We start from the raw sequence: 23,074 nt of genomic DNA, 5'->3' as shown, positions 1-23,074 counted from the left end.
TTGATCTTTGGAGCAAAAATGAAAGAGATAGAGAGAGAAATGTCTCTATAAATACTTGTCTATGCACCCCCACTTATACATTAACTGATGTAAGCTATATATTAACTAATATTCAATGTGGTAGAAATAAAATGGTAACTCAGCTATGCAATAAAAAAAAGAAAACACATAATAACCATTCTCTAGGTTCATGTTGGCAAGATAGCTTATTACTGACTTTCATTTGCCTTTTCATATTAAAATTGGTTGTTATGCTGCACTGGTACTTTCTTAGATTTTTTTTAAAGTTCATACATAAAAGAATGTCTTTGAAGTTATTGAAAATGGTTTCCTGCTTTTATAAAATTCATCTTTATCTCAAGATGTGCATTAATTTTGTAAATTAAAACAAACCTCATCAATGGGGTTCAATAGATTTGTATGGTTAAAAGTCTTAACATTTTTGTCATGAGTTAAATTTTGTATCGGGAGCAGAAATATGACTCCATTACAGCATACAGACCACTTTACTCCATATTATCACATAAAAACGACACATTTACTTATTTATAGGATGAATAAAGGATCCTTACACTTTCCATGAATTTCCTTTGACAATTTTAAGCTATTAATGCCTTAACTTCTTGATTTAAGGTATGAGTTGTGTGTGGACTTGAATATAGAGTATGTTTTGATAACATTTCTATAAACATATTTAAGAGAAAACTAAAAGTATCCTACCAATACAGGAAGGAAGAGGATAGTCCCATGCCCTCCTCTCCCCCGTCATGCACTTCAGAAGGCTGCTTCCATGCAGGGTGTAGCCCGGATTGCATCCATAAATGATAGTGCTACCAGCAAAGTGACCTTGGTCACTGATCTTGTATCCAAATTGTGGAATGCCAGGATCTTCACAGTGTGAAAGTTCAAAACCTGAAAGAAATATATAAATTGATTAAAGGAAAAAATCAGCAAAAGAATTTAAAAGAACACAAATTATTCCTTTACTTCACTATTTTGAATATGATTACACAATTTTCCCTAGTTTTAATTGCTCTTGTTATATTTAACTGACAGTAAACAAAATAGAGTTCTTTTTTCCTAAAAACTAGAAATTGCTATACTCTTCAAATTTTTCAGATTCATCAGTGATATGGTCTCTATGACTAAATAAGGGTTTGTAGAAGTAAGTTTCCTATCTATTTCAAGTGATTTTACAGTTAATAGTAGATTCTGACAGTTATACTGGACTATAAGAAGAAAAGTATATTTAGTTTTTGTCCTTGGTTCCTGGTGCAGAATTCCTAAAACCCTTGGAATTTCCTGAGTGATAGGGGTAGAGCATTTTTGTTACTTAAAATAAGCTGCTTTCATTTATACCTGAGTTTATGATCAATATAATTACCTATCTCATGAAGAATGGTGACATATTACAAGCTGAACTGACCACATGACTAGAAGGTTAGAACTTTCAGTCCCAACCACCCTACCTCCAACACAGGTTCATGGAGGGGAGAGGGGCTAAAAGATTAATTACTAATTGCCAATGATTTAATCCGTTGTGTCTATGTGATGGAATTTCCTTAACAACCTAGACAGAGGGTTTCTGAGAGCTTGCTGGTTGGTGAATGTTTCCATATGCTGGAAAGGCGGTATGTCCAAACTCCATGGGGACAGAAGCTTCTACACTTGGGGCTGTACTGTCCCTCACCTACGTATATCTTTATGTAGCCTTTCATTTGTATCCTGTGAGCATTCTAGAAAATTACTGAATGCAAATGAGTTAAGGGAGTCTTCAATTTATAGCTTGTCAGCCAGGACTTTAGGAGGGTCTATTCGAAGTCCAGCAAGCATTAAAATTAAAATGAATAGTCAGATACCAAGTGTTTTTCAGAAGATTGGAGAAGTGGTTGAAGTGAAAAAGAAACAGTGTCAAAAGTAAACAGAAAAACAGATGTGTTTTAAAAATAAATGATCAACATAGCTACTGAACTATATCTTAAAAATTTTTAAATCCAGACAAAAATTTAAAATCATAACTGTCCAAGTAACAAATATGTCTAATGAAAATATAACTTTAGACTTCTTTACTTTCATAAACTTGGAAGAAAGTGAGTCCTGTATTTAAAGTATATTTTACCTATCAAGAGGTAAAATAAATAGTAATCAGCTTGATGAACTCGATTTTTATATTGTACATGAGCCAGAAAAAATAAAGATCACAAAAATTCTTATGGGGTAAAAATAGAAGATTCCTGTCACTCTGAAATAGGAAATATATTTGTGTTTCTGCAAAGTTGGGGTAGTCTTCATGAATTTACCAAAATTTGAGACCCTGAGCTAAGTGCAACCTTTAAGAAGTTAATTAACCATGTGAGTAGTGAGGGAACTCCAGAGAGATCAACCTGAGTGTGGAGGAGATCTGTGATTATGTTTGAATGGAGGATGGGGTCCAGAAACTTACAAACATCTCTAGGTTATCAAAGTCAGAGACACAGGAGACTAATAGGTCCCTTGGAAAGAGAGATTTACATTTCTAAAGGTTAGAGTTAGAACTGCTGATCTTCTCCATTTCACTTCCTAGAAGCAAAGGTTTTGTCCTTCTGAAGGCAGGTGTGTGTGTTGAGGTAGGGGGTGGTCAGTATACGTAATGAATGATTAGGTCAGAATGATGGCAGCTGATTCAAAAGGAAATAAAATGCTGATACCTCCAGAGCACTTCCCCTCCTCCCCAAACTGCTGCTAAAGTAACCAGCCACAGCCACCAGTAATTGTTCCTCCCTGCAGGGAGTTGTAGGAGTTGTTAATGTATGTCCCCTGTACTGTTCCCTTCCTGCCTCTATCCCTGGGCAGCTTCACTCCCTCCCTTGGATCACTATACCTTTTGGGTCACTTAGGCAGGTTTCGGGGAGGAGAAATCATGAGTACAAAGGAAATCTAAAATGTATGAAACAGGCAGGACATTCCCACTTCCTCGGACACCCAGTCCTGGGGCCCCTTCTCTCTGGAGAAGTCTACCTCTGTTCTACCCTTTGTTTTCTATGTTTGCTTCGGCATTTCTTGGGTGTTCAATCACATCAGGGAAACTGAACTTGACTCTGATTCTCATCACCAGTATCACTTCCTTTCAAGAGAGAGGAAAAAGATGACTGAAGCAGAGCAAGCCTTTTTGGTTTTGCTATCCCTTACCTATGGAGTCCCTGGCTACTTGTGTAGATTTTTTCATCAGGTTTTCATCATATTGCTACTTAGGGGTACAACCAGGTAGAGGGAAGACTGGAACAAACATTATCATCATTATCGTATTAGTAATAATTCATCTGTCTATACTCAGAATACCTCATGTGCATATTCAGAGTAAAATTAATGAAGGTGAATATTAAAAACCCAATAGTTGTAGCACAATGCACTAAGATCCTGAAGTCTCTTCACAACTTAAACCAATGGTCAAAATGTAAGTTCCCTAGCTATGTAGCTCTTCTCTCTTTAATATTTTACAAAAACATATGAGTAGCTGTTCTTGGTGGCACACATCGTATGCCTAGCTACTGGGGCGGTTGAGGCAGGAGGATCACAATTTGAAGCCCAGCCTCAGCAACTCAGCAAGATCCTGTCTCAAAATAAACAATAAAAAGGTCTAGGATTGTAACTCAATGGTAGAGTGTCCTTGGGTATAATAACCACTATGACAAAAAAAAAATATATATATATATATATATGTGTGTGTGTGTGTGTGTGTGAGTGTGTGTGTGTGTGAGTGTAGGAAAAATTCTGTAATGAATGCAGAAAAGATAATTAGGTGCAAAATTATATCAGCTTTCAAGAATAGAAGACTATAAAAATATTTTGAATAGTCTCATAAATAAGGGAAATGGATTATTTCAAGACAAAAATGTTGGAGAAAATGAAAATTTTTATTTGTGTCTTAAATTATATGATGATTGATGAGAGTTCTGCACCTCTTCTATAGACCTAAAGCCATGACCAAATTAATCTGGATGTGAACTAGAAAGAAAAAAAGCATATAGTAGCTCAATGGTGTCAAATAACTAAGTCACATTGTTGACTTCCTGTGTTATAACATACTTAAAATCACCAGAAGTTGTATAGCAATAAGTAGTGAGTTATTCCTATAATTTCTCTGTGTTGGGAGATACACTGGCTGTCAGAGAATTTAAGGGACCCTTCCTAGGCTTAGGGGATTTTACTCACTCTCTCCTAAGGCAAGTTCTAGAGTATTTAATGGTCAATGAAGATCTGTTAATTTTATGTACCAAAATAAGCACTTTCAAATTACCAAATAAAAAGGGAATATATTGTTAAAAACATAAGTCAAGAAAGTATGTTAACTAAATAATTTTAGAAATATGCTTTTTGAAACCATAAAGTTTAATAAAATTAAATAGTGCAAGGAGACAAATTAAATTTTGATTATTCTACAATAATTTTAATGTTCAAAGAACTGTTTGGTGTACTTAATTCAAAGTATTAAGCAGAATGATTTTTAAGAATTATTTTTAACATATTGTTATTAAATTCCATTTAGGCCTTCAGTCTTGTAAGAAAGTCTTATTTTAGAATTTCTTTTATTTGTTATTGATTCCCTGGTGCTTGGGATGGAACCCAGGATCTCACACATGCTGTGCAAGTGTTCTATCAGTGATCTACACTTGTACACCTAGATTTATTTATATTTAAATTAGAAGGTATGTAAAGCATATTGTCAAATATGTTATCTCCAAATTCATAAACAGGAAATACTCTGAGATCATATACAACAACTATGATATTCCTCTTTGATCCAGACATAATTAAAACAACAAAGGGAATAAAAAGAGTTAAAGAACAATTATGCATTCCTTTTTTCTTTACAAATAAATTAATAAAAATGATATACACCTATTTCTAATTAATCCAGCTATTTCCACATCAAACTTTGAAGTTACAACTTTAGAAGAATGTTTCAAGATGGCAATCCCACAGTTTTAAGTCTATAGAAATTAAGAATTAACAAGAAGATAGAAATTATTACTATTCATTTCCCATTGTTTTTAGAAGTTAGCATAAAATGTCCCCCCCTTTTTTAAATTGCTGATGCTCTGAGTTCTATGTAGAAAATTCTGAGTACAAATCTTTTTGCTCACAGACTTTCTAAATCTTAACCTGACAAACATGAAAAAGTGTTATTAAATGTGCTACTTTTTATCTTGTACACCATAAATTTGTCCCTCATTCAGGGGTAGTGTTATTCAGTTTTGGCTGAATAATAATTTGTTGAAACCACCAGTCCTTTAGTATTAGGCTAAAACATAAAGTTGGTGGATTCCAGATATATCTAAGAATTGATAGGTGTATGGATAGATTTATGAATTTTACCAGATATTTACAAATTATTCTATGTGACTTTTCCAATTTATCTTCCCCAAATCTTATGAGTCTCAATATTTACAATTTGTTATCACCACCTGGTGGTGGGAAGCTTTTTAAATCTTATCTGCTTTATGAATGTGCAACAGCATATTATTTTTCTCTTAATTTTCATTTTTAAACTCTTATTAAATTAAGCATTTTTTGTCTTATGCTAAGACCACTGAAGTGTCTTATATTGTGAAATTATCTTTTTCCTACATTTTTCTTGTATGCTATTATTTTCTTATTGACTTGTTGAATTCTTCTCTGAAGAGTGTATATTTTCTACTGTATGAGATGACCTCCTTCTAAATAGTCTCATCTTTATTTACAATGTATTTTGCTGTAGTTTTCCTGTTGCTGTCTGATGATTAATAACCAAGACATGGTTAAGAAAACAGAAGCTATGTAGATATTGTGATTAACTGATATCAAGTACAAAAAATTGGAGACTTTAATGATTTTGGAAATGCAAAAGGAATATAAGCTGGAAAGGTACTTCTGGCTTTCAAGAAATTCAGGAGTTCAAGGAGGCCTCAGACACATAAAACCACTTGCCAGCACCACACACTTCTGCTTGCAGTAACTGGTGGAACAAAAATGACTTCACCAACCACACCTGTCAGCTGTCCCAGGACTGCCTTTAATTGGCAGAATTTAAACAGAAATCTTTGTTGCACGAGAGTTTGGTAAATGCAGTTGCAAAATTTTTTATCTCTGTACTTCAGGGATATGCTTACAAGGGCAGGGATGCTACTGATTATCACAGCTTTTTACTTGTATTTCTTATTCTAATATTTTCTCTACCTTAAAGACATAGCTATTCTAGACCACTTTTTTTTTTTCTAAACATTTTAAAGTTTTTTAATCCACAGGTAGGTCTTCAACCTGCCAGAAATTAATAATATGCAATGTGTAAATTACTAGGTATTTAAGTTCAAATATACAAAGTGTTTGTATGTGAGGTTATGGTAATGATAATTATACCTCTGTTATTCCAGTTTGAAGAAATTATATTAAATGTTGTCCATGCAAATGTCAAATAATTAAGAGATATTTCTTTGTATTTTCTTATAATATCTGTACTTGGTAATGTTCCATTAGTTCATACATCCTTTATTATCTGTTTAATTTCAAGATTTCAAGATTTAAAAAATAAAGGCAATGCCAAATATATGGGGTAAGTAGTTTATGGAACATGGAACCAAGTGAATTAACTTTGTGTTCCCTTGTAATTTACTGCTTGCATTTATATTAAATTAATTATGTACTGAAAATAAAGTTAAAGTTCGTAGGTCATCTGATTATTTTTCAAGTTTAATATTGCCAACAACATGCTTATAACTAAATTAAAGAGTTTAAATAGAATAATTTATTTTATATTTAGAAGGCTAGTACCCAAGAAAATGCACCACAAATTGACTTAATGTGAATATAAAATTTGAAATGGCCATATTCTTTATAGATTATTGAATCAATTCAAGCAACACAGCTGGGAGGCTAAGAGGGTACCAATATATGTGAAGTTTTACATTAGGATAATGAACATTTCCCCAAAGATTTTCTTTTTGCTTGTTTGTTTATTTGTTGTTTTGGTTTGGTTTGGTTTTAGCAAATTAAATATGCAGAGGAAATTACAAGAAAACATCTGAGCCCAGATTTACTGCCTAATGGCTTGGCATCATGGATATTTATCAGGTCAGCCTTCCAGAAGAGAATACTGTAAGGCATCAAAATGATATGACTTAACTTTGTAATGGATAGTTGTCAGAAATACCCAATTCCTTTCTTCTCAGTGGAAGGTGGGTTAACTACAAATGAATATAGCTAAAAGAATTAACATAAAAAATAGTAGGACTATGTCATTCTCTGAGAGTAAACTACACCACTAAGAAAGCATTCATACTCTTAAGCTTAAAATGACAAAGGTTTCATTGGGGAAGAATTGTATTAACATTTTAAAAATCTTTCTTTTAACAGTTACATGGACATTTTTTGAAAGACATTACATCCATTGGATTGGAATCCATTTGGAAACTTGGCTTGGAAGATGGTGTAGCATGGTGATTTAAGGCATGGATTCTGGAGGTAGGACCCTGATTCCCTTTTTGCACTTATGAACTCTGTGATGTTGCACAAATAAAGAAAAAATTCTGAGCTTTATATTCCTTTTCTTCTTACTGGGATAGTAATAATACCTCTCATGTCTTGTACCTGGTAGTTGGTAGATAAATGTTAGCCACTATGAGTTTTAACTCTCATATTTAATCTTATAATAGTGTTGAAGTTCTCTGTATGCCATTTAAATAAAATCCAGGTCCCTTCCTATAATCAACTCTACACTTTTCTGGTATATAACTTTTATCTCTCCTTTTGTATCATTCTATTTACTCATTCAACTTCAGTTCAACAAATCAGTTCAAACTCCTGCGGCTTTTAGGCCTTCACACTTATTCATCTTTCTGCCTAGAACCCTCTGCCCCTAGACCTACCTATATGTTATCTTTCTTTCTTCTCAGTCAGGTATCAATTCAAGTGACATCTGATATGAAGTTCCTAAACAAATTAGCTATAGTATTCCCATCTTTTGTACTATCTATCCCATAGTCCTGTTTAAATTATTTCTAAAAGTGCTCTTTTTTTTTTTATGTTTCTTTTTTTCCTGTGCCACTATAATGTAAGTTTTATTCATTTGTTATTATTTTTTCAGTTCTGGAGCTTGAAACCAGGACTTCACTCATGCTAGGCAAGCATACTACCACTGAGCTACATCCCAGCCCCCAAATTAGTTCTTTATAGGCAGGAACTTTACCTTATTTATTTTCTCCTTATTATTAGAACATATAACTATCCACTGGGAAAGGATAAATTTCAGCTTATTATCAGATAAATAATATCAATAGTATATAAGTTAATAATAAGTTCTAGTACAGTAATAAAAGGAAAGATGAAATAGGTAACCAAATAGAAATGTTTCTACAAATTTGTCTTCTGAGATTTAGGAAGACATTCCTGAAATGTGCATTCAGAATCTGGTCAAAGTGTCCTACTAGGTTTTCCTGATTTCTATGATAGGATTATCCAGAGAAGAGTGATGTTTTAGGGAGGATATTTTATTACGATATTAATTTCTGATATCTTCTTCCGACTTCAACAGAAAATACTAATTTTCTCTCACACTGCCTCCCAGTACCCTACAGAAAATCCGCTATCCCTTTATGGGCTTCTTATAAAGATATCAACAACTAATTTGTGTTACATAAAGCACCTGAAAATATGTTTCTTCTCAATCTCTACTTGGAGGGAGTTTCAGATTTTGGAAGAGTGAGAATAATTGACAGCCATTGTTTTGAGAATATTGACCAGACCCACTGAGGGAATTGGATTCTGCAAGATTGAAGAAATGGAAGAGCAGTGGGTTTAAGCAATTGAATCAAGACCTCCACATCTTCTCCACTTAAGGGAACAAAATAAACCCTCATTGTTAAATCCATAGGATTTCTATTACTTGAAGCCAAAAACAGTATCTCCACCACTGCTTCTACTAGTCCATTTGCTAGTTTTAGCAAGTATATAATGAATTGACAAATAACACAGCTGAAATACAATGCACCTTAAAGACCTGTGCTAACACATTTCTTCATTTTTATCTCAGTCAAATGCAATTCTGTCTACCCAAAATCATAAATAATCAGATAATAGGAAGGGGTACTACTTAATAAAACTGGTAATTAGATTAAGAGTGGCTATCGCTAATGGAGTGTTCAAAAAGGCCTTTCTGTGCTAAGACTAGAACTGTGAGAAGAATCCAAGCCTGTGAGAATAATCCAAATTTGATTATTTGCCTTGTATATACATAGCACATTCTTCTTCATCATTGTTTTTTCTCATCCTATTCTCTCGGCCTGGATGCTTTCCACCATTTCTGTGAAACATGAACTACCTTCAATACTACCTTACCTCATTCTCCCTACCCAAATATATGGCTCCTGTTCTGATTCTCTCAAAGCAAATGCTGGTACACCCCCACCTTGCATTACTCAGGGTTCTCTCAGATGTTTTAGAAACAATGTTGGAATAATTGTAAGGGGAACATATCATGGAATAGGTGGGGTGGAGTTTGCTTTGAAAATGACTGGACATAAGGATTCAAACATAAAAACATGGTATTTGAACCCCTGAAGCACATTCACATAGATTCAGAAATTGACTATGTACTACTTCTAAACTGTTTTAATATTTAAAATGTGACCTAGTGAAAACTTCTTATGTTATCATAAAAGCACTGTGTAAAGTCAGTATTTAGACTACATTTTAATTTACTAGGAATATTTAAAAAGATGCCTTTGAACAAAAATCAACTAAAGATATCATGAAGAGAAGTGATCTGAAGAAATGTATATGACATGATATGTTTGCAAAGAAGTATTAACACAAAGCAATGTGACAACTGTTACATTTGTTGTATATGTAAACAATCATAAAATAAATGTTGAAATGTTGACTAATTCTGGCTGAGGGAATCAGGATCAGCATCAGAGGAGAAATATTAAAGATGGATTTTAAAATTCAAAATTGATGCCCAAGGTGCACAGAGCATGACCTAAAACTCAGCTATAGCCTGAGCACAGTTGCTATAGCTGAAAATAGAGAATATATATTTAGAGGATGAGAACAAATTCCTCTCAAAGCTGAGAAATCTGTGGTTAACTACTTACATAATTGCAGATTTGTAGAACACTTGTTGAGTTGTCATTGTAAACATCACAATTAATATTGGGGATAAATACAATTAATAACAAATGTGTACTACTTCTAGGGTCTTCCTCCATAGAAGGCTTCATAATACATTACTTGGTTCACAAAATTGTAAGATCATTTATTGAACTTATGATATCCAGAGACACCTTGAAAGTAGACTATAAACCTTTTAGTTACAAATCTAAGATGGAAATACTTTAAGTTCTGAGACTGAAAAATATTTATAGACGTATTTTCCCAGTCAAATGCCATTATAAAATAATTGCTTTTATACTCTATTCCCAATTCTAAAGTTTAAACTCTTAAAAAAAAACAAAACCACTTATTCTATAATGAATAGTTAGGGTAACTAAGAGAGGAAGGGAAACTCCAAATATTTACTTTTAAGATTTCTCTTTTCTGATACCCTATAACCCACTGATTGCAAAGTCAGTGATTTTACTCATTGCAGACACCTGGGCACCCCATACAATTTTAAATCTAGGTATCAATTTCTGTATCAATAATCTCAGTTACACAGATTTGCATGTATCAGAGAAGGAAATCTAGGATTCCTCTACGAAGCCCATAAAGTTTTTTGTTTGTTTGTTTTTTGCCAAGGATTGAATCCAGGGACACTTAATCGTTGAACCACAGTCCCAATCCTTTATTTATTTTATTTTGAGATCCTCCTGCCTCAGCTTCCTGAGTTGCTGGGATTACTGGCATGTACCTCTGTGCCTAGCCCCATAAATAGTTTTTCACAAGAAATGCAAAATGATACAGAACAAAGGAAAACCGTTATGTAAACATTGTGCCATTCATGGCAATATGACTTTAAAATTGTCAGCAGTTCTTTAGAAAAGGGAGAAAGAGGAATAGGAAAGCAGATGTTTTAAAGTTTGCTTTTGGGAGTTGATATAGCAATTATATTTGAGCAATAATACTTAATACCATTACTCTTAGTTCATCACACAGTAATACCTTATAAACACAATTCTCTTGAACATTCATTGTCTTTGGGAGGACTTCATTAGAAATCATATTGTACACACAGTTCTGAGGATTTCAAAATATGTATTTACCATTCATTTTATTAATTTACATTTAATGTTAATGATGTAAGAATTCTAATACAGGTTGAAAAAAGAAATAAACAGGTAGCAAAGGTAAACTCTCAGTATTATGGAAAGCATTTTTTAATATAATATGTCATTATATTGTCCTGGCTCCTATTTCTCATAACCTTAAGAGACAGTATTTTCACAAATGATAATTTAATTCAAATTTGTTTAAGGTCCCATGTGATAATCTTTGATGCTGTAATATTTTTAATTCTCTAATTTCTAAGATAATTTCTATTCATTTGACTTCTTGAGAAAATAGAGGTCAGATTTTCTCAAATTCTCTAAAATTAAAGATTTCTGAATATTGCTACTTGACTTATTTTGCTACATTAAATGAGTATTATGAACTTCCAAGAACCAGTTTGATCTGATAGATTGTAAATTCATAATCACTTCTTTTTAAATGAACTTTGATTTCTTAGTATAGTGAATTACATAGAGTAGCTCAATATAAATATATATATATATTATTTGAAGAGACTTTTATGTTTATTGGCATAATTAGTTCATTTCTTATATTAGGATACTAGTAAAATACATTCACTTAATTCATACAATTGATGTAACCCACCTAATATGATTCTCATTTTTCAAAATTTCTTTTGTTTATTAGAATATATGATGCTATAAACTATAATAAAATAATTCTGCATAAATTTATTTTATTAAGGCAGTTCAATTCAAAAACAACAACCAAAAACTTCAGCTACATTTTATTTTAAAATGATCTAAAACCATCCAGTTATCATTAATAATTGGCAATCATCACTGCACAGGCATTATGTGTGGATTTTGCAATGAGGTAAAGTTCTAGCAGTTAAATGAATTTCTAGCAGTTAAAAAACTTACCTACATTTCTTAAATATTGAATGAGGGGGATACTACTATTTAAAACATACATAATAAATACACCCAAGGTTTACAAATTATTTAATCCTTCTAAAACCTGTTCATTTCAATGGTGAAATGACAAAACCTAGAATACCTGTAACATATGAAATTGTTGTTAGGGTCAAATAAAATTACATAGGCAGAAGAGAATTGTAAACTACAAATTGGTAATCAAATATTAGATATTAATCATGAATACACTGTAATTATTTAATAAATATTAGACATTAGTATTTGACCATATTATGCTTCCAAGATACTTACTGGTATAGACAAGTTGAAAGCCTTCATCTGTCCCTTCAGAATCAGAATTAAATTCTAACCAGAGATGATTTGAAGTACTACTAAGTGTCAGTCCTCGCATAGATGCACCAGTGAAAGCACCCAGTAGATGTGTTGTTTTATCTTTTCCATCATAAATCTGCAAAATGTATTTATAATTAAAATGTAAAATGTAAATATCCAATACAGAACAATGTATTTATATCCTATAAGGAAGAGGAAATTATTATACTGTTCCTACATCAGGCCAGTACATGTTACCTAAGAATAATCAAATATATTAGCAGTACAAATATCACTTTAAGAAAGTTAGAATACACACATAAAATTTTAAAATTCTGAGCTTAGTAGACTCTAAGAAATATTTAATTCCATTATATAACTTTGTTCTTGTAGTAATAATATGTTTTCATGGTAGACAACTTAAAATTGAGAATATCTACATTAAGATTACTTTCCAAAGTCAGTCAATTGATAGTTTTTCTGTAACTCTCTTAAGGGGACCAAACACTTGCTTTCCCCATATGTAATTAATATACAAGATATTTACTTCTGGTACAATTTAAAAATTACTCATGTTATTTAAGTTGATTAATTTTGATACTTTAAAATATTAAGTTAAAAGACTGCTAAATGCTTTTAGAAACTAAATTAACAAGGCAGAACTGTACAAAGGCAAAATTGGCAAGCTCCTCCACAGATTCCATCATTTGTATTCTTTTGAAGTTATAACTTCTCATTGCATTCCAATTCGTTTTTCCCTTATCAATGCATAATAGACATATCTTCAGGTCAGAATATAAGATCTTCTATTTAGAGTTATGTAGTGATGCTATCATAACTTGCTCTACACTGCCCATAATAATGAACTCAAATTTTTTTTACACTACTAGTAATGCTGAAATAAACATCCTTCTACATACAATTTCATGGGCTTTTGGTACTAATATTTCAATAAGAATGTTTTCACAATATGAGATTTCTCAGCTAAAATGTTTGTGTATTTATATTTTCCAAAAAATATATAGTAAAAAAAGTATATAGTTCACCAAATATGCATATCACCATTATTTTTATTTTATGGCATACATTTTCAATATGACCAATATTACTCTCAAGTGAGTGAAAATTATATCTTGGGAGCAATAAAACTCTAGATATCACAATGATTTGTTGTCCTGTAAAGATTATACGTACCAATAAATCTTAAATTTTTTCCCCATGTTACTGAGGGTTAAACCTATGGTATCATTCATGTTAAGCAGGCTCTCTACCACTGAACTACACCATCAGTCCCCTACCCAACAAATCTTCCAAAGTATTTAGTTTGGAGTTAAGGATTGAGATACTTTATGTGAATGATAATGAAAAGAAAAATCTGACAAATACTGCTCAAAAGCTATTTCTCTTACCTCAAATTGCCTTACCTGTGATTTGGCATTAGAGTAAAATTAAGTAACTGAATTTCTACTCCGGTGATCCTGCCTTGGCACAGTGTTCCCTCAAAACTGTTACTATTACATTGATATCAACTAACAGATAACATTTTTTTAGGTAGTTCACAATAGATTGCAATATATTTTTCTTGTATTAAACTGCATGGTAAAATTAATAATCTATTTAAAATATATTTTACATAACTGATAAAAACTTAACATTTTTTCTGTTCTTAATTTATCATTAATATTAAGGTTATGCTAATAATAAAATGAATCAAGAAATTGTCATTACATTTCTGATATCTCCATTACTCAAATAAAATAGTTCATCTTTTCTATTTGCAGACTCAAGATTTTCAACTCAAAAAACATTCTTAAGATTTTAGTCATTTAATTGCTCCTTTTCTAAAGTTTTCTCTCATTCTGGAATGCTTATTATTTGCATAATAATGTTCCAAAACTATCGAAATTTTCTCTTATAAAATATATCTCCATATTTTTCCTCTGTATTGTAAACAATCTTCCACTGGATTTTTCATAGTAACAAGTTTTCTGCAGTGACTAAGGTTCTTTTAGGTCTAAAACAATCTTAAATTTTAAAAACATGGGTCTAGTTTTAGGGAGTCTCATACAAGGGGAGGAAACACTCTAGTTACATTATCTTAAGATTTTCCCACTACTTAAAAATTATTTGCAAATTAAAAGTTTCTCTTTATACACTTCCATAGTTTGAATTTAAGGCAAATCACTTGTATTAGGTGTTTAGCTTGGTCTTTCTCACCCTGGTTACTGAATTCACTTAACTATGGGCTTATGAATCTCTAGTTATTGAAGGGTCTATGTTTTCTTAATTCTACAACTTAAATGCCACAAAGACAACAAAGATTTTATTTAACATGCTATACGAAAATAGCTACCCCACCCAAGAACCCAGAGTATATTCTTTTCTAACTATGTTACTCCAAATCTTTTCTGTATAGGACTTCTAAAGTCTATAATAACAAAGCCCTTTCTGTTCTCTGCATTTGTGACTGACTTTATTTACAGTTTCATATTGCAACCTTTAGGCTCCTACAGCTTATTTACTTGTTTTATTACTGCTGAAAGGGAAAACAGAAAGAAGAATGAGAAAATGAGAAAGTGAGAATCTTAAATTCAAACCAACAAGTTCATTGAATTCCGTACAGCAAACATCACTGGTCTCTTTCTTTTTTATAGCATCTGTTAGTTAAAAAAATACATATATATGTGTGTATTGACTTTTCAAAGTATATGAGTACTAGATAGAAGGTTTATGGACAAATTTTCTAAAATTATAAGGAAATACCTTGAACCTCTGGAGGAATTAATTTATCATACCAATAACTTTGTTTTTGTTAGTAGCAAGAAATTGGCCATCTTAAATAAGATTAAACCAAATGTTGAGTTTTGTTAGCTCAAGATACATGGTTTTTCTTTGATTTCAAACGATTCAACTTTTCATTTCTTAAGAATGTAGTCATCGGAGACAATGTAGAGGCAAGGAAACAGTGCTTGTGGTAAAATGTAACTCTTGTGTCAGTGAGTTTCAAATGTTCACTATTTCCAGAAGCGTGCTCCTGAATACATGTCTTTTATAATTCACTATATTATATAGTTTATAAATTCTGTGTGCAGAGCTACACATTCATAATCAAATGATATCCAGTGGATATTATTTGTGGTAGTATTGTCAAGGTAACTGCAAGGAATATTTTCCTTGTATTTCCCTTAATTCTCACAAACACATAATTTCATTGCTATGTAAACTATTCATGTAAGTAAAATACAAGTAATTGTTTCTTGAATACAACTAGATCTCCATTCTGTGAGGATTCATCATAAAAACTTCCAGTTTGACCAAAAAAAAAAAAAACCCAATAAAGGGGAAATGTATATTAAACAACTAAGTGATGTACCTAAGGAAATAAAAATTGGTTTTTGAAGAATATTTTTGTTTTTTAAAAAAGTGTCTCCTTCATGCACAACCAAAGAAATGAAATGATGTATCCCATTTGTGTACAATGAATCAAAATGCAGCCTATTAAAAAAAAAAAAGTGTCTCCTAAAGTTTTTCCTCAAATTTTAAGTGGTAATGAAAAGGAAAACCTTAATAAACATGGCAGAAACAATTACTTTATATGTTGGAATCATTTTTATATGTAACAATATAAAAGAATAACAAAATAATTCAATCCATATTTAGTTCTATATTTTTGTTAGGTGTTGTGGATAAGATTTTAAAAACATAATAAGATATCATTCTTAATCTGAAGGAGATTTTTTAAAAATAAGCCCAATATTGATTGGCACAATAGAGACATGTTTTTATTGAATTTTTCTAGTTTTTAAAAGCTAGGAGCTAACTGAAATCCTTCAAACATTCTTCCTTCCTTCTCCCTTCCTTCTTCCTTCCTTCCTTCCTTCCTTCCTTCCTTCCTTCCTTCCTTTCTTTGAAAAGAAACTTTAAGACATCTTTTGAAAAATAATCATTGTAAGAGAAGGTATGATAAAAGAACTAGTATTTAAAAAAAAAGTAATGAATCTTAAGTTCATCCGGAAGAATCTAATTCAACACCAAAACCTCTATCCACAGTTTATTTAACAATATAGAGTCAAAAGGCAGAAAACAAATAATGCAGAAGCTCCACTATAAAATGAAGCTTGGTTATTCAAGTGTGAAATTTTGGAAATACGCATAAAATTACTAAATCAAAATGAAAAGCAAGCGTCATTAGAAAGAGTTTTACAAAAGAAAGAGTTTTATAATAATGACCAGGTCACTGCTGTTTAACTTGTAAATAAAATCCTTCAAACATATTCAAATATATTATATGAACACATAAAGACAACAAGGAAGGGCGGACCAAGGACAAATTGCTTTTAAACTAGTCATGAATGCAAACATATGAATAAGAAAGAAAACAAACAAAATGTGCCTCACCTCCAAAAGTATATTTATAGTTCAGAGTGATTAAATTAGGTCTGATTAGAGCCACATAAAACTTTTTTTATTTGAAGTTGTTACTTCTCATGCTTCTATTCTAATTAAAATGAAGATCTTTAAGTACATTTTCATTTATTTGGGCCTATTCTCCCTTTACTTTTTTTTTTTTTAAGTATTATTTTTGTTATGTTGACTTAAGAATTAATATGAAAGGCATTGAGGACATCCATAATGCTAATGCAACTCTCTGATGAAACTAATTTGTTAAAAGGCTGTAATTCATTTGGTTGCATTACAAAAATAACTAGAACTTAACACTTCTATGTTTTAATTGTCGGCCAGGTCAGAGAATGACATTAGTTATGCTGTATAGACTCTCCTACATCCTGTAGTAAAACTTAATATGACAAACTGCATATCAACACTCAAAACTCTGGATGTGAGTGATCTAATAAATGCATGATTAAAAGACATATTCTCATTCATTTTTTCAATGAGTTAGCAGATGAGGTGTTCTATGAATCTAAGAGCAGAAAGTACATAAAAATAAAAATGAAAAAGATGAAATTACATATAAATGTGTGTTTGTGTGTGTGTATAATCATTCAAACTTCCAAATTATTCTTCCTCCTGAACAGTGGAATTTTCATTTTGATCATTTGTTTTATAGGTTGATTTAGAAATTTAGATTAATGTTTAAATAAATTGAATTGACAAAGCTTCAATTAAATTGAAGAATAGCCCCAAGCTGAGGTAGGATGCCATCGTGCAGAGCAAGCCAGTCAGCCTGATGCCCACACCAAGGTCAGACACCATCACTGAGCCTCCCTGCTTGCCCCACTACTGCTGAGGGACACTGCACTTGCCTCTGTGCTGACTCAGCACCCTTGCAGGGGCTCCCCAGCTTCTTTGGAGGCTGGTGCAGGCATCTTGAATTATTCCTGAGGGCATGGCCATCATCATCGGAAGGGTGACTCCCTTCCTGAGACATCTGCAGGACACTGGAGGCCCTTTGACAGGACTCAGGATTCAACAAGAGGAGGTATTGAGAGACTCGGGACCAACTCAGAGCTGCCAGGTGAGTCTCTCCCACAGGGCCAGGCTCCCTGGACGGGTCAGTAGTCCCGGAATGCAGGGATCTTCATGGAGTAGAGTTGCCCAGTGAGACTCCCCCACTAGAGCCATGAACCCAGACAACAGGGAGTATTGTAGAGGAGGATGGCCCGCAATAGGCTTTGGCGCAGAGCGAGGGTCCCAGGTCTGGGCAGTAGGTCCAGTCCCCAGGGAACATCATAGAAGAGGGCCGCTCAGAGAGAGAGACCCTTGCAGGGCCAGGCCCCCCAGACCAGGTGGTAGTTCTGGGCCCCAGGGAACCTCACAGAGGCGGGCTGCCCGGCAAGAGTCTCAATCACAGGGCGAGGCTCCCTGGCCCAGGAGGTAGGTCCAGACACCTGGGAATGTTGCAGAGGAGAGCTGCCCAGCGAGATGTCCCCACAGGGTGAGTCATCCCCACGGATGAGGCTTTCCCACCAGGGTGGTAGAGACACAGGCCAAGACCAGCCATGCCCCAGTCCACAGTCTAGTCCCCCTTTTGACTGACCATCGGTCAACAAGTAGATGCATCTCTTCCTGCCAGCAGGAAATACACTCCACCTGAAGGCCACCACTCCTGAGGGGAAGATTCCTTGTGTATCACTGCATTATCAAGTTCCTCCAAGACTTCAGGCTACTGAAAGCTGGGAGATGAGTTATTGGAAATATACAGGGACACTGTAAGTCAATAGAGTATCACTCCTAGAGGGGTAGATACCTGAACGATATGAGAAAACAGGGAAGAAAATGTCCTAAACAAACCTAGATGCTACATCAATAAAATTCAATCACAGCATGGCAGAAGAAATGTCAGAAAGGGAGTTCAGAATGTACATAATTAAAATGATCAGGGAAGAAATGATGAGATGAAAGAGCAAATACTAGCTTTGAATGATCGCGCCAATCAACAGTTAAAAGAGCAAATGCGGGAAGCAAAAGACCATTTCAATAAAGAGTTAGAGATACTGAAAAAAAAAAATCAGACAGAAATCCTTGAAATGAAGGAAACAATAAACCAAATTAAAAACTCCACAGAAAGCATAACCAATAGGATAGAACACCTGGAAGACAGAACCTCAGACATTGAAGAAAAAATATTTAATCTTGAAAACAAAGTTGACCAAACAGAGAAGATGGTAAGAAATCATGAACAGAATCTCCAAGAATTATAGGATATCATGAAAAGGCCAAATTTAAGAATTATTGGGATTGAGGAAGGCTTAGAGAAACAAACCAAAGGAATGAACAATCTATTCAATGAAATAATATCACAAAATTACCCATATCTGAAGAATGAAATGGAAAATCAAGTACAAGAGGCTTATAGGACTACAAATATATAAAATTACAAATAGACCCACACCAAGGCACGTTATAATGAAAATACCTAACATACAAAATAAAGACAGAATTTTAAAGGCTGCGAGAGAAAAGAATCAATTACATTCAGTGAGAAACCAATAAGAATATCAGCAGATTTTTCAACCCAGAACTTAAAAGCTAGAAGGGCCTGGAACAACATTTTTCAAGCTCTGAAAGAAAATGGATACCAACCAAGAATCTTATACCCAGCAAAACATACCTTCAGATTTGACAACAAAATAAAATCCTTCCATGAAAAACAAAAGCTAAAAGAATTTCCAAAAAAAAGCTGTCACTACAGAGCATTCTCAGCAAAATATTCCATGAGGAAGAGATGAAATCCAACGATGTAAATCAGCAAAGGAAGGAACTACCCTAAAGGAATAGCCAAATAAAGGAGAAACTAAGTAGTGACAAAAAACAAAGTGAGTCAAATGACCAGGAATACAAATCATATCTCAATAATAACCCTGAATGTTAATAGCCTGAACTCATCAATCAAAAGACATTGACTTGCAGATTGGATTGAAAAGAAAGATCCAACAATATGCTGCCTGCAAGAGACTCATCTCATAGAAAGAGATACCCACACATTAAAGGTGAACAGATGGGAAAAAACATACCATACACATGGACTCAGCAAAAAAGCCAGAGTATTCATCCTTATATCAGATAATGTGGACTTCAAGCCAAAGTTAGTGAGAAGGGATAAAGAAGGACATTTGATATTGCTTAAGGGAAGTATAAATCAGCAAGACATAACAATCATAAATATCTATGCCCCAAACAGTGGCTCATCCATATACGTCAAACAAATCCTTCTCAATTCCAGAAATCAAGAAGACCCCACAACACAATAATACTAGGTGATTTTAACACACCTCTCTCACCACTGGACAGATCTTCCAAACAAAACTTGAACAAAGAAACCATAGATCCCAATAACACAATAAATAATTTAGACATAATGGACATTTAGAGAATACATCATCCAACCAAGAGCGAATACACTTTCTTCTCAGCAGCACATGGATCCTTCTCTAAAATAGATCATATTCTATGCCACAAAACTAATGTTAGCAAATACAAGAAGATAGAGATACTCGTATTCTATCAGATCACAGTGGATTGAAATTAGAAATAAATGACAATAAAAAACAGAAATTAATCCAACACCTGGAGATTAAATAATACCCTATTGTAAGATGAATGGATAACAGAAGACATCAGTAGGGAAATAAAAAAATTCTTAGAGGTAAACGAGAATAAAGATACATCATATCAAAATCTCTGGGACACTATGAAAGCAGTACTTAGAGAAAAATGTATTTCATGGAGTGCATTCAATAAAAGAAGAAGAAAAAAAAAAAAAAAAAAAAAACAACAAATAAATGACCTAACACTACAGCTCAAAGCCCTAGGAAAAGAAGAACAAACCAACACCAAAAGTAGTAGAAGACAGGAAATAGTTAAAATCAGAGCTGAAAACAAAGAAATTGAAATAAAAGAAACAACTGAAAAAATTAAGAAAATAAATAGTTGATACTTTGAAAAAATAAACAAAATTGATAACCCTTACCCACACTAACGAAGAGGAGAGAGAAAACTCAAATTAATAATATTGGAATGAACAAGGAAATAATACAACAGACACGAGTGAAATACAAAACATAATTAGAAGCTATTTTGAAAATCTATACTCCAAGAAAATAGAAAATCTCGAAGACATCAACAGGTTTCTAGAGACATATGAATTATCTAAACTGAACCAGGAGGACATACACAATTTAAATAGATCAATTTCAAGCAATGAAATAGAAGAAGTCATCAAAAGCCTACCAACAAAGAAAAATCCAGGACCAGATGGGTTCTCAGCTGAGTTCTACCAAACCTTTAAAAAAGAGATCATTACAATACTTCTCAAAGTATGTCATGAAATAGAAGAGGAGGGAACTCTCCCAAACTCATTCTATGAGGCCAATATCACCCTGATACCTAAGCCAGACAGAGACACATCAAATAAAGAAAATTTCAGGGGGAGAAGGGAAAAAAATGGCAGAATGAATCAAACAACATTACCCTATGTAAATTTATGATTACACAAGTGGTATGCCTTTACGCCATGTACAGGCAGAGAAACAACATGTATCCCATTTGTTTACAATAAAAAAAAAAAAAAAAAAGATAAACTCTTCTTCCTCTAAGTTGCTCCTGTCAGGTGTTTAGAAAAGCTGACTCACACAGGGTCCTTCTCCAGGGCCACCAGCTTCTAATTCATGTGGTTTTCTCTGAATCTCTCTCCTCTGTCTTTCCTCTTGCCTGAGCAAACGTAGAACTATTACTTCCATTGTTGTTGGGCTCAACACGCAAAAGCTGAAGAAGGCGGTTTGTCCCTGTTCATTCATGATCTGGTTTGACTGTTCTTATCAGGCGGTACTTTTTATTTGTTTGCTCATTGGCTTCTTGACACTAGAATGGAAAGCCTATGAAGATGAAGACTTGGTCTTATTCTTTTCTGCTTTATTTTCAGCACTTCAGAAAGAGTTTTGCATATAGGTGGTACTCAATAAATGCTTGTTGAGAAAAATAATGTGAATAAATGAGGGAAGTTGACCTTCCTGGTATTCTGAGTTCTTTCTTTCTTGAGTCGGGGGAAGAGCTATGGGACCAGAGATCCCCTCCCCAAACTGGCTAATATCTCACAATGTTGTACCATTATATATATATGTGCAGGTGAAAACTACAATAAATTTGTACATGGACTATGAAAAAAAAAAAAAAAGAAAATTTCAGACCAATATCCTTAATGAACATTGATGCAAAATTCTCAACAAAATTTTAGCAATCCCATACAAAAATATATTAAAAAGATAGTGTACCATGATCAAGTGGGTTTTATCCCAGGGATGCAAGGTTGGTTCACCATCCATAAATCAATAAATGTAATTCACCATATCAACAGACTTAAAGTCAAGAATCACATGATTATTTCAATAGATGCAGAAAAAGCACTTGATAAAATACAGCATCCCTTCATGCTCAAAACACTAGAAAAAACAGGGATAGTGGGAACATTCCTTAACATTGTAAAAGTCATCTATGCTAAGTCCATGGCCAATATCATTCTTAATGGTGAAAAACTGAAAGCATTCCCCCTAAAAACTGGAACAAGGCAGGGATGCCCTCTTTCACCACTTCTATTCAACATTGTCCTTGAAACTCTAGCCACAGCAATTAGACAGACCAAAGAAATTAAAGGGATATGAATAGGAAAAGAAGAACTCAAACTATACTTATCTGCTGATGACATGATTATATATTTAGAGGAACCAGGAAATTCCACCAGAAAACTTTTAGAACTCATAAGTGAATTCAGTAAAGTAGCAGGATATAAGATCAATGCTCATAAATCTAATGCATTTTTATACATAAGTGATGAATCTTCAGAAAGAGAAGTTAGGAAAAGTACCCCATTCACAATAGCCTTGACAAAAATAAAATACTTGGGAATCAATCTAACAAAAGAGGTGAAAGACCTCTACAATGAGAACTACAGAACACTAAAGAAAGAAATTAAAGAAAACCTTAGAAGATGGAAAGATTTCCCATGTTCTTGGATAAGGAGAATTAATATTGTCAAAATGGCCATATTACCAAAAGTGCTATACAGATTCAATGCAATTCCAATTAAAATTCCAAAGACCTACCTTACAGAAATAGAGCAAGCAATCATGAAATTCATCTGGAAGAATAAGAAACCCAGAATAGATAAAGCAATCCTTAGCAGA

General features: G+C 33.3%; 1 protein-coding gene across 1 annotated transcript in view; it reads right to left on the bottom strand.

Moving 5' to 3' along the window:
- Csmd3 (CUB and Sushi multiple domains 3) overlaps nucleotides 1-23,074 on the bottom strand; it is a 1,190,022-nt gene that overhangs the window by 287,142 nt on the left and 879,806 nt on the right. The window contains 2 exon segments of the mRNA XM_047516388.1: nucleotides 721-912; nucleotides 12,411-12,567. Coding sequence (XP_047372344.1) covers nucleotides 721-912; nucleotides 12,411-12,567 — 349 coding nt within the window.

This window comes from Sciurus carolinensis, chromosome 1, assembly GCF_902686445.1.
Source record: "Sciurus carolinensis chromosome 1, mSciCar1.2, whole genome shotgun sequence".
Classification (NCBI taxonomy): domain Eukaryota; kingdom Metazoa; phylum Chordata; class Mammalia; order Rodentia; family Sciuridae; genus Sciurus; species Sciurus carolinensis.
Note: the sequence above shows the minus strand (reverse complement) of the source record. Positions and strands in the feature narration are given on the sequence as shown.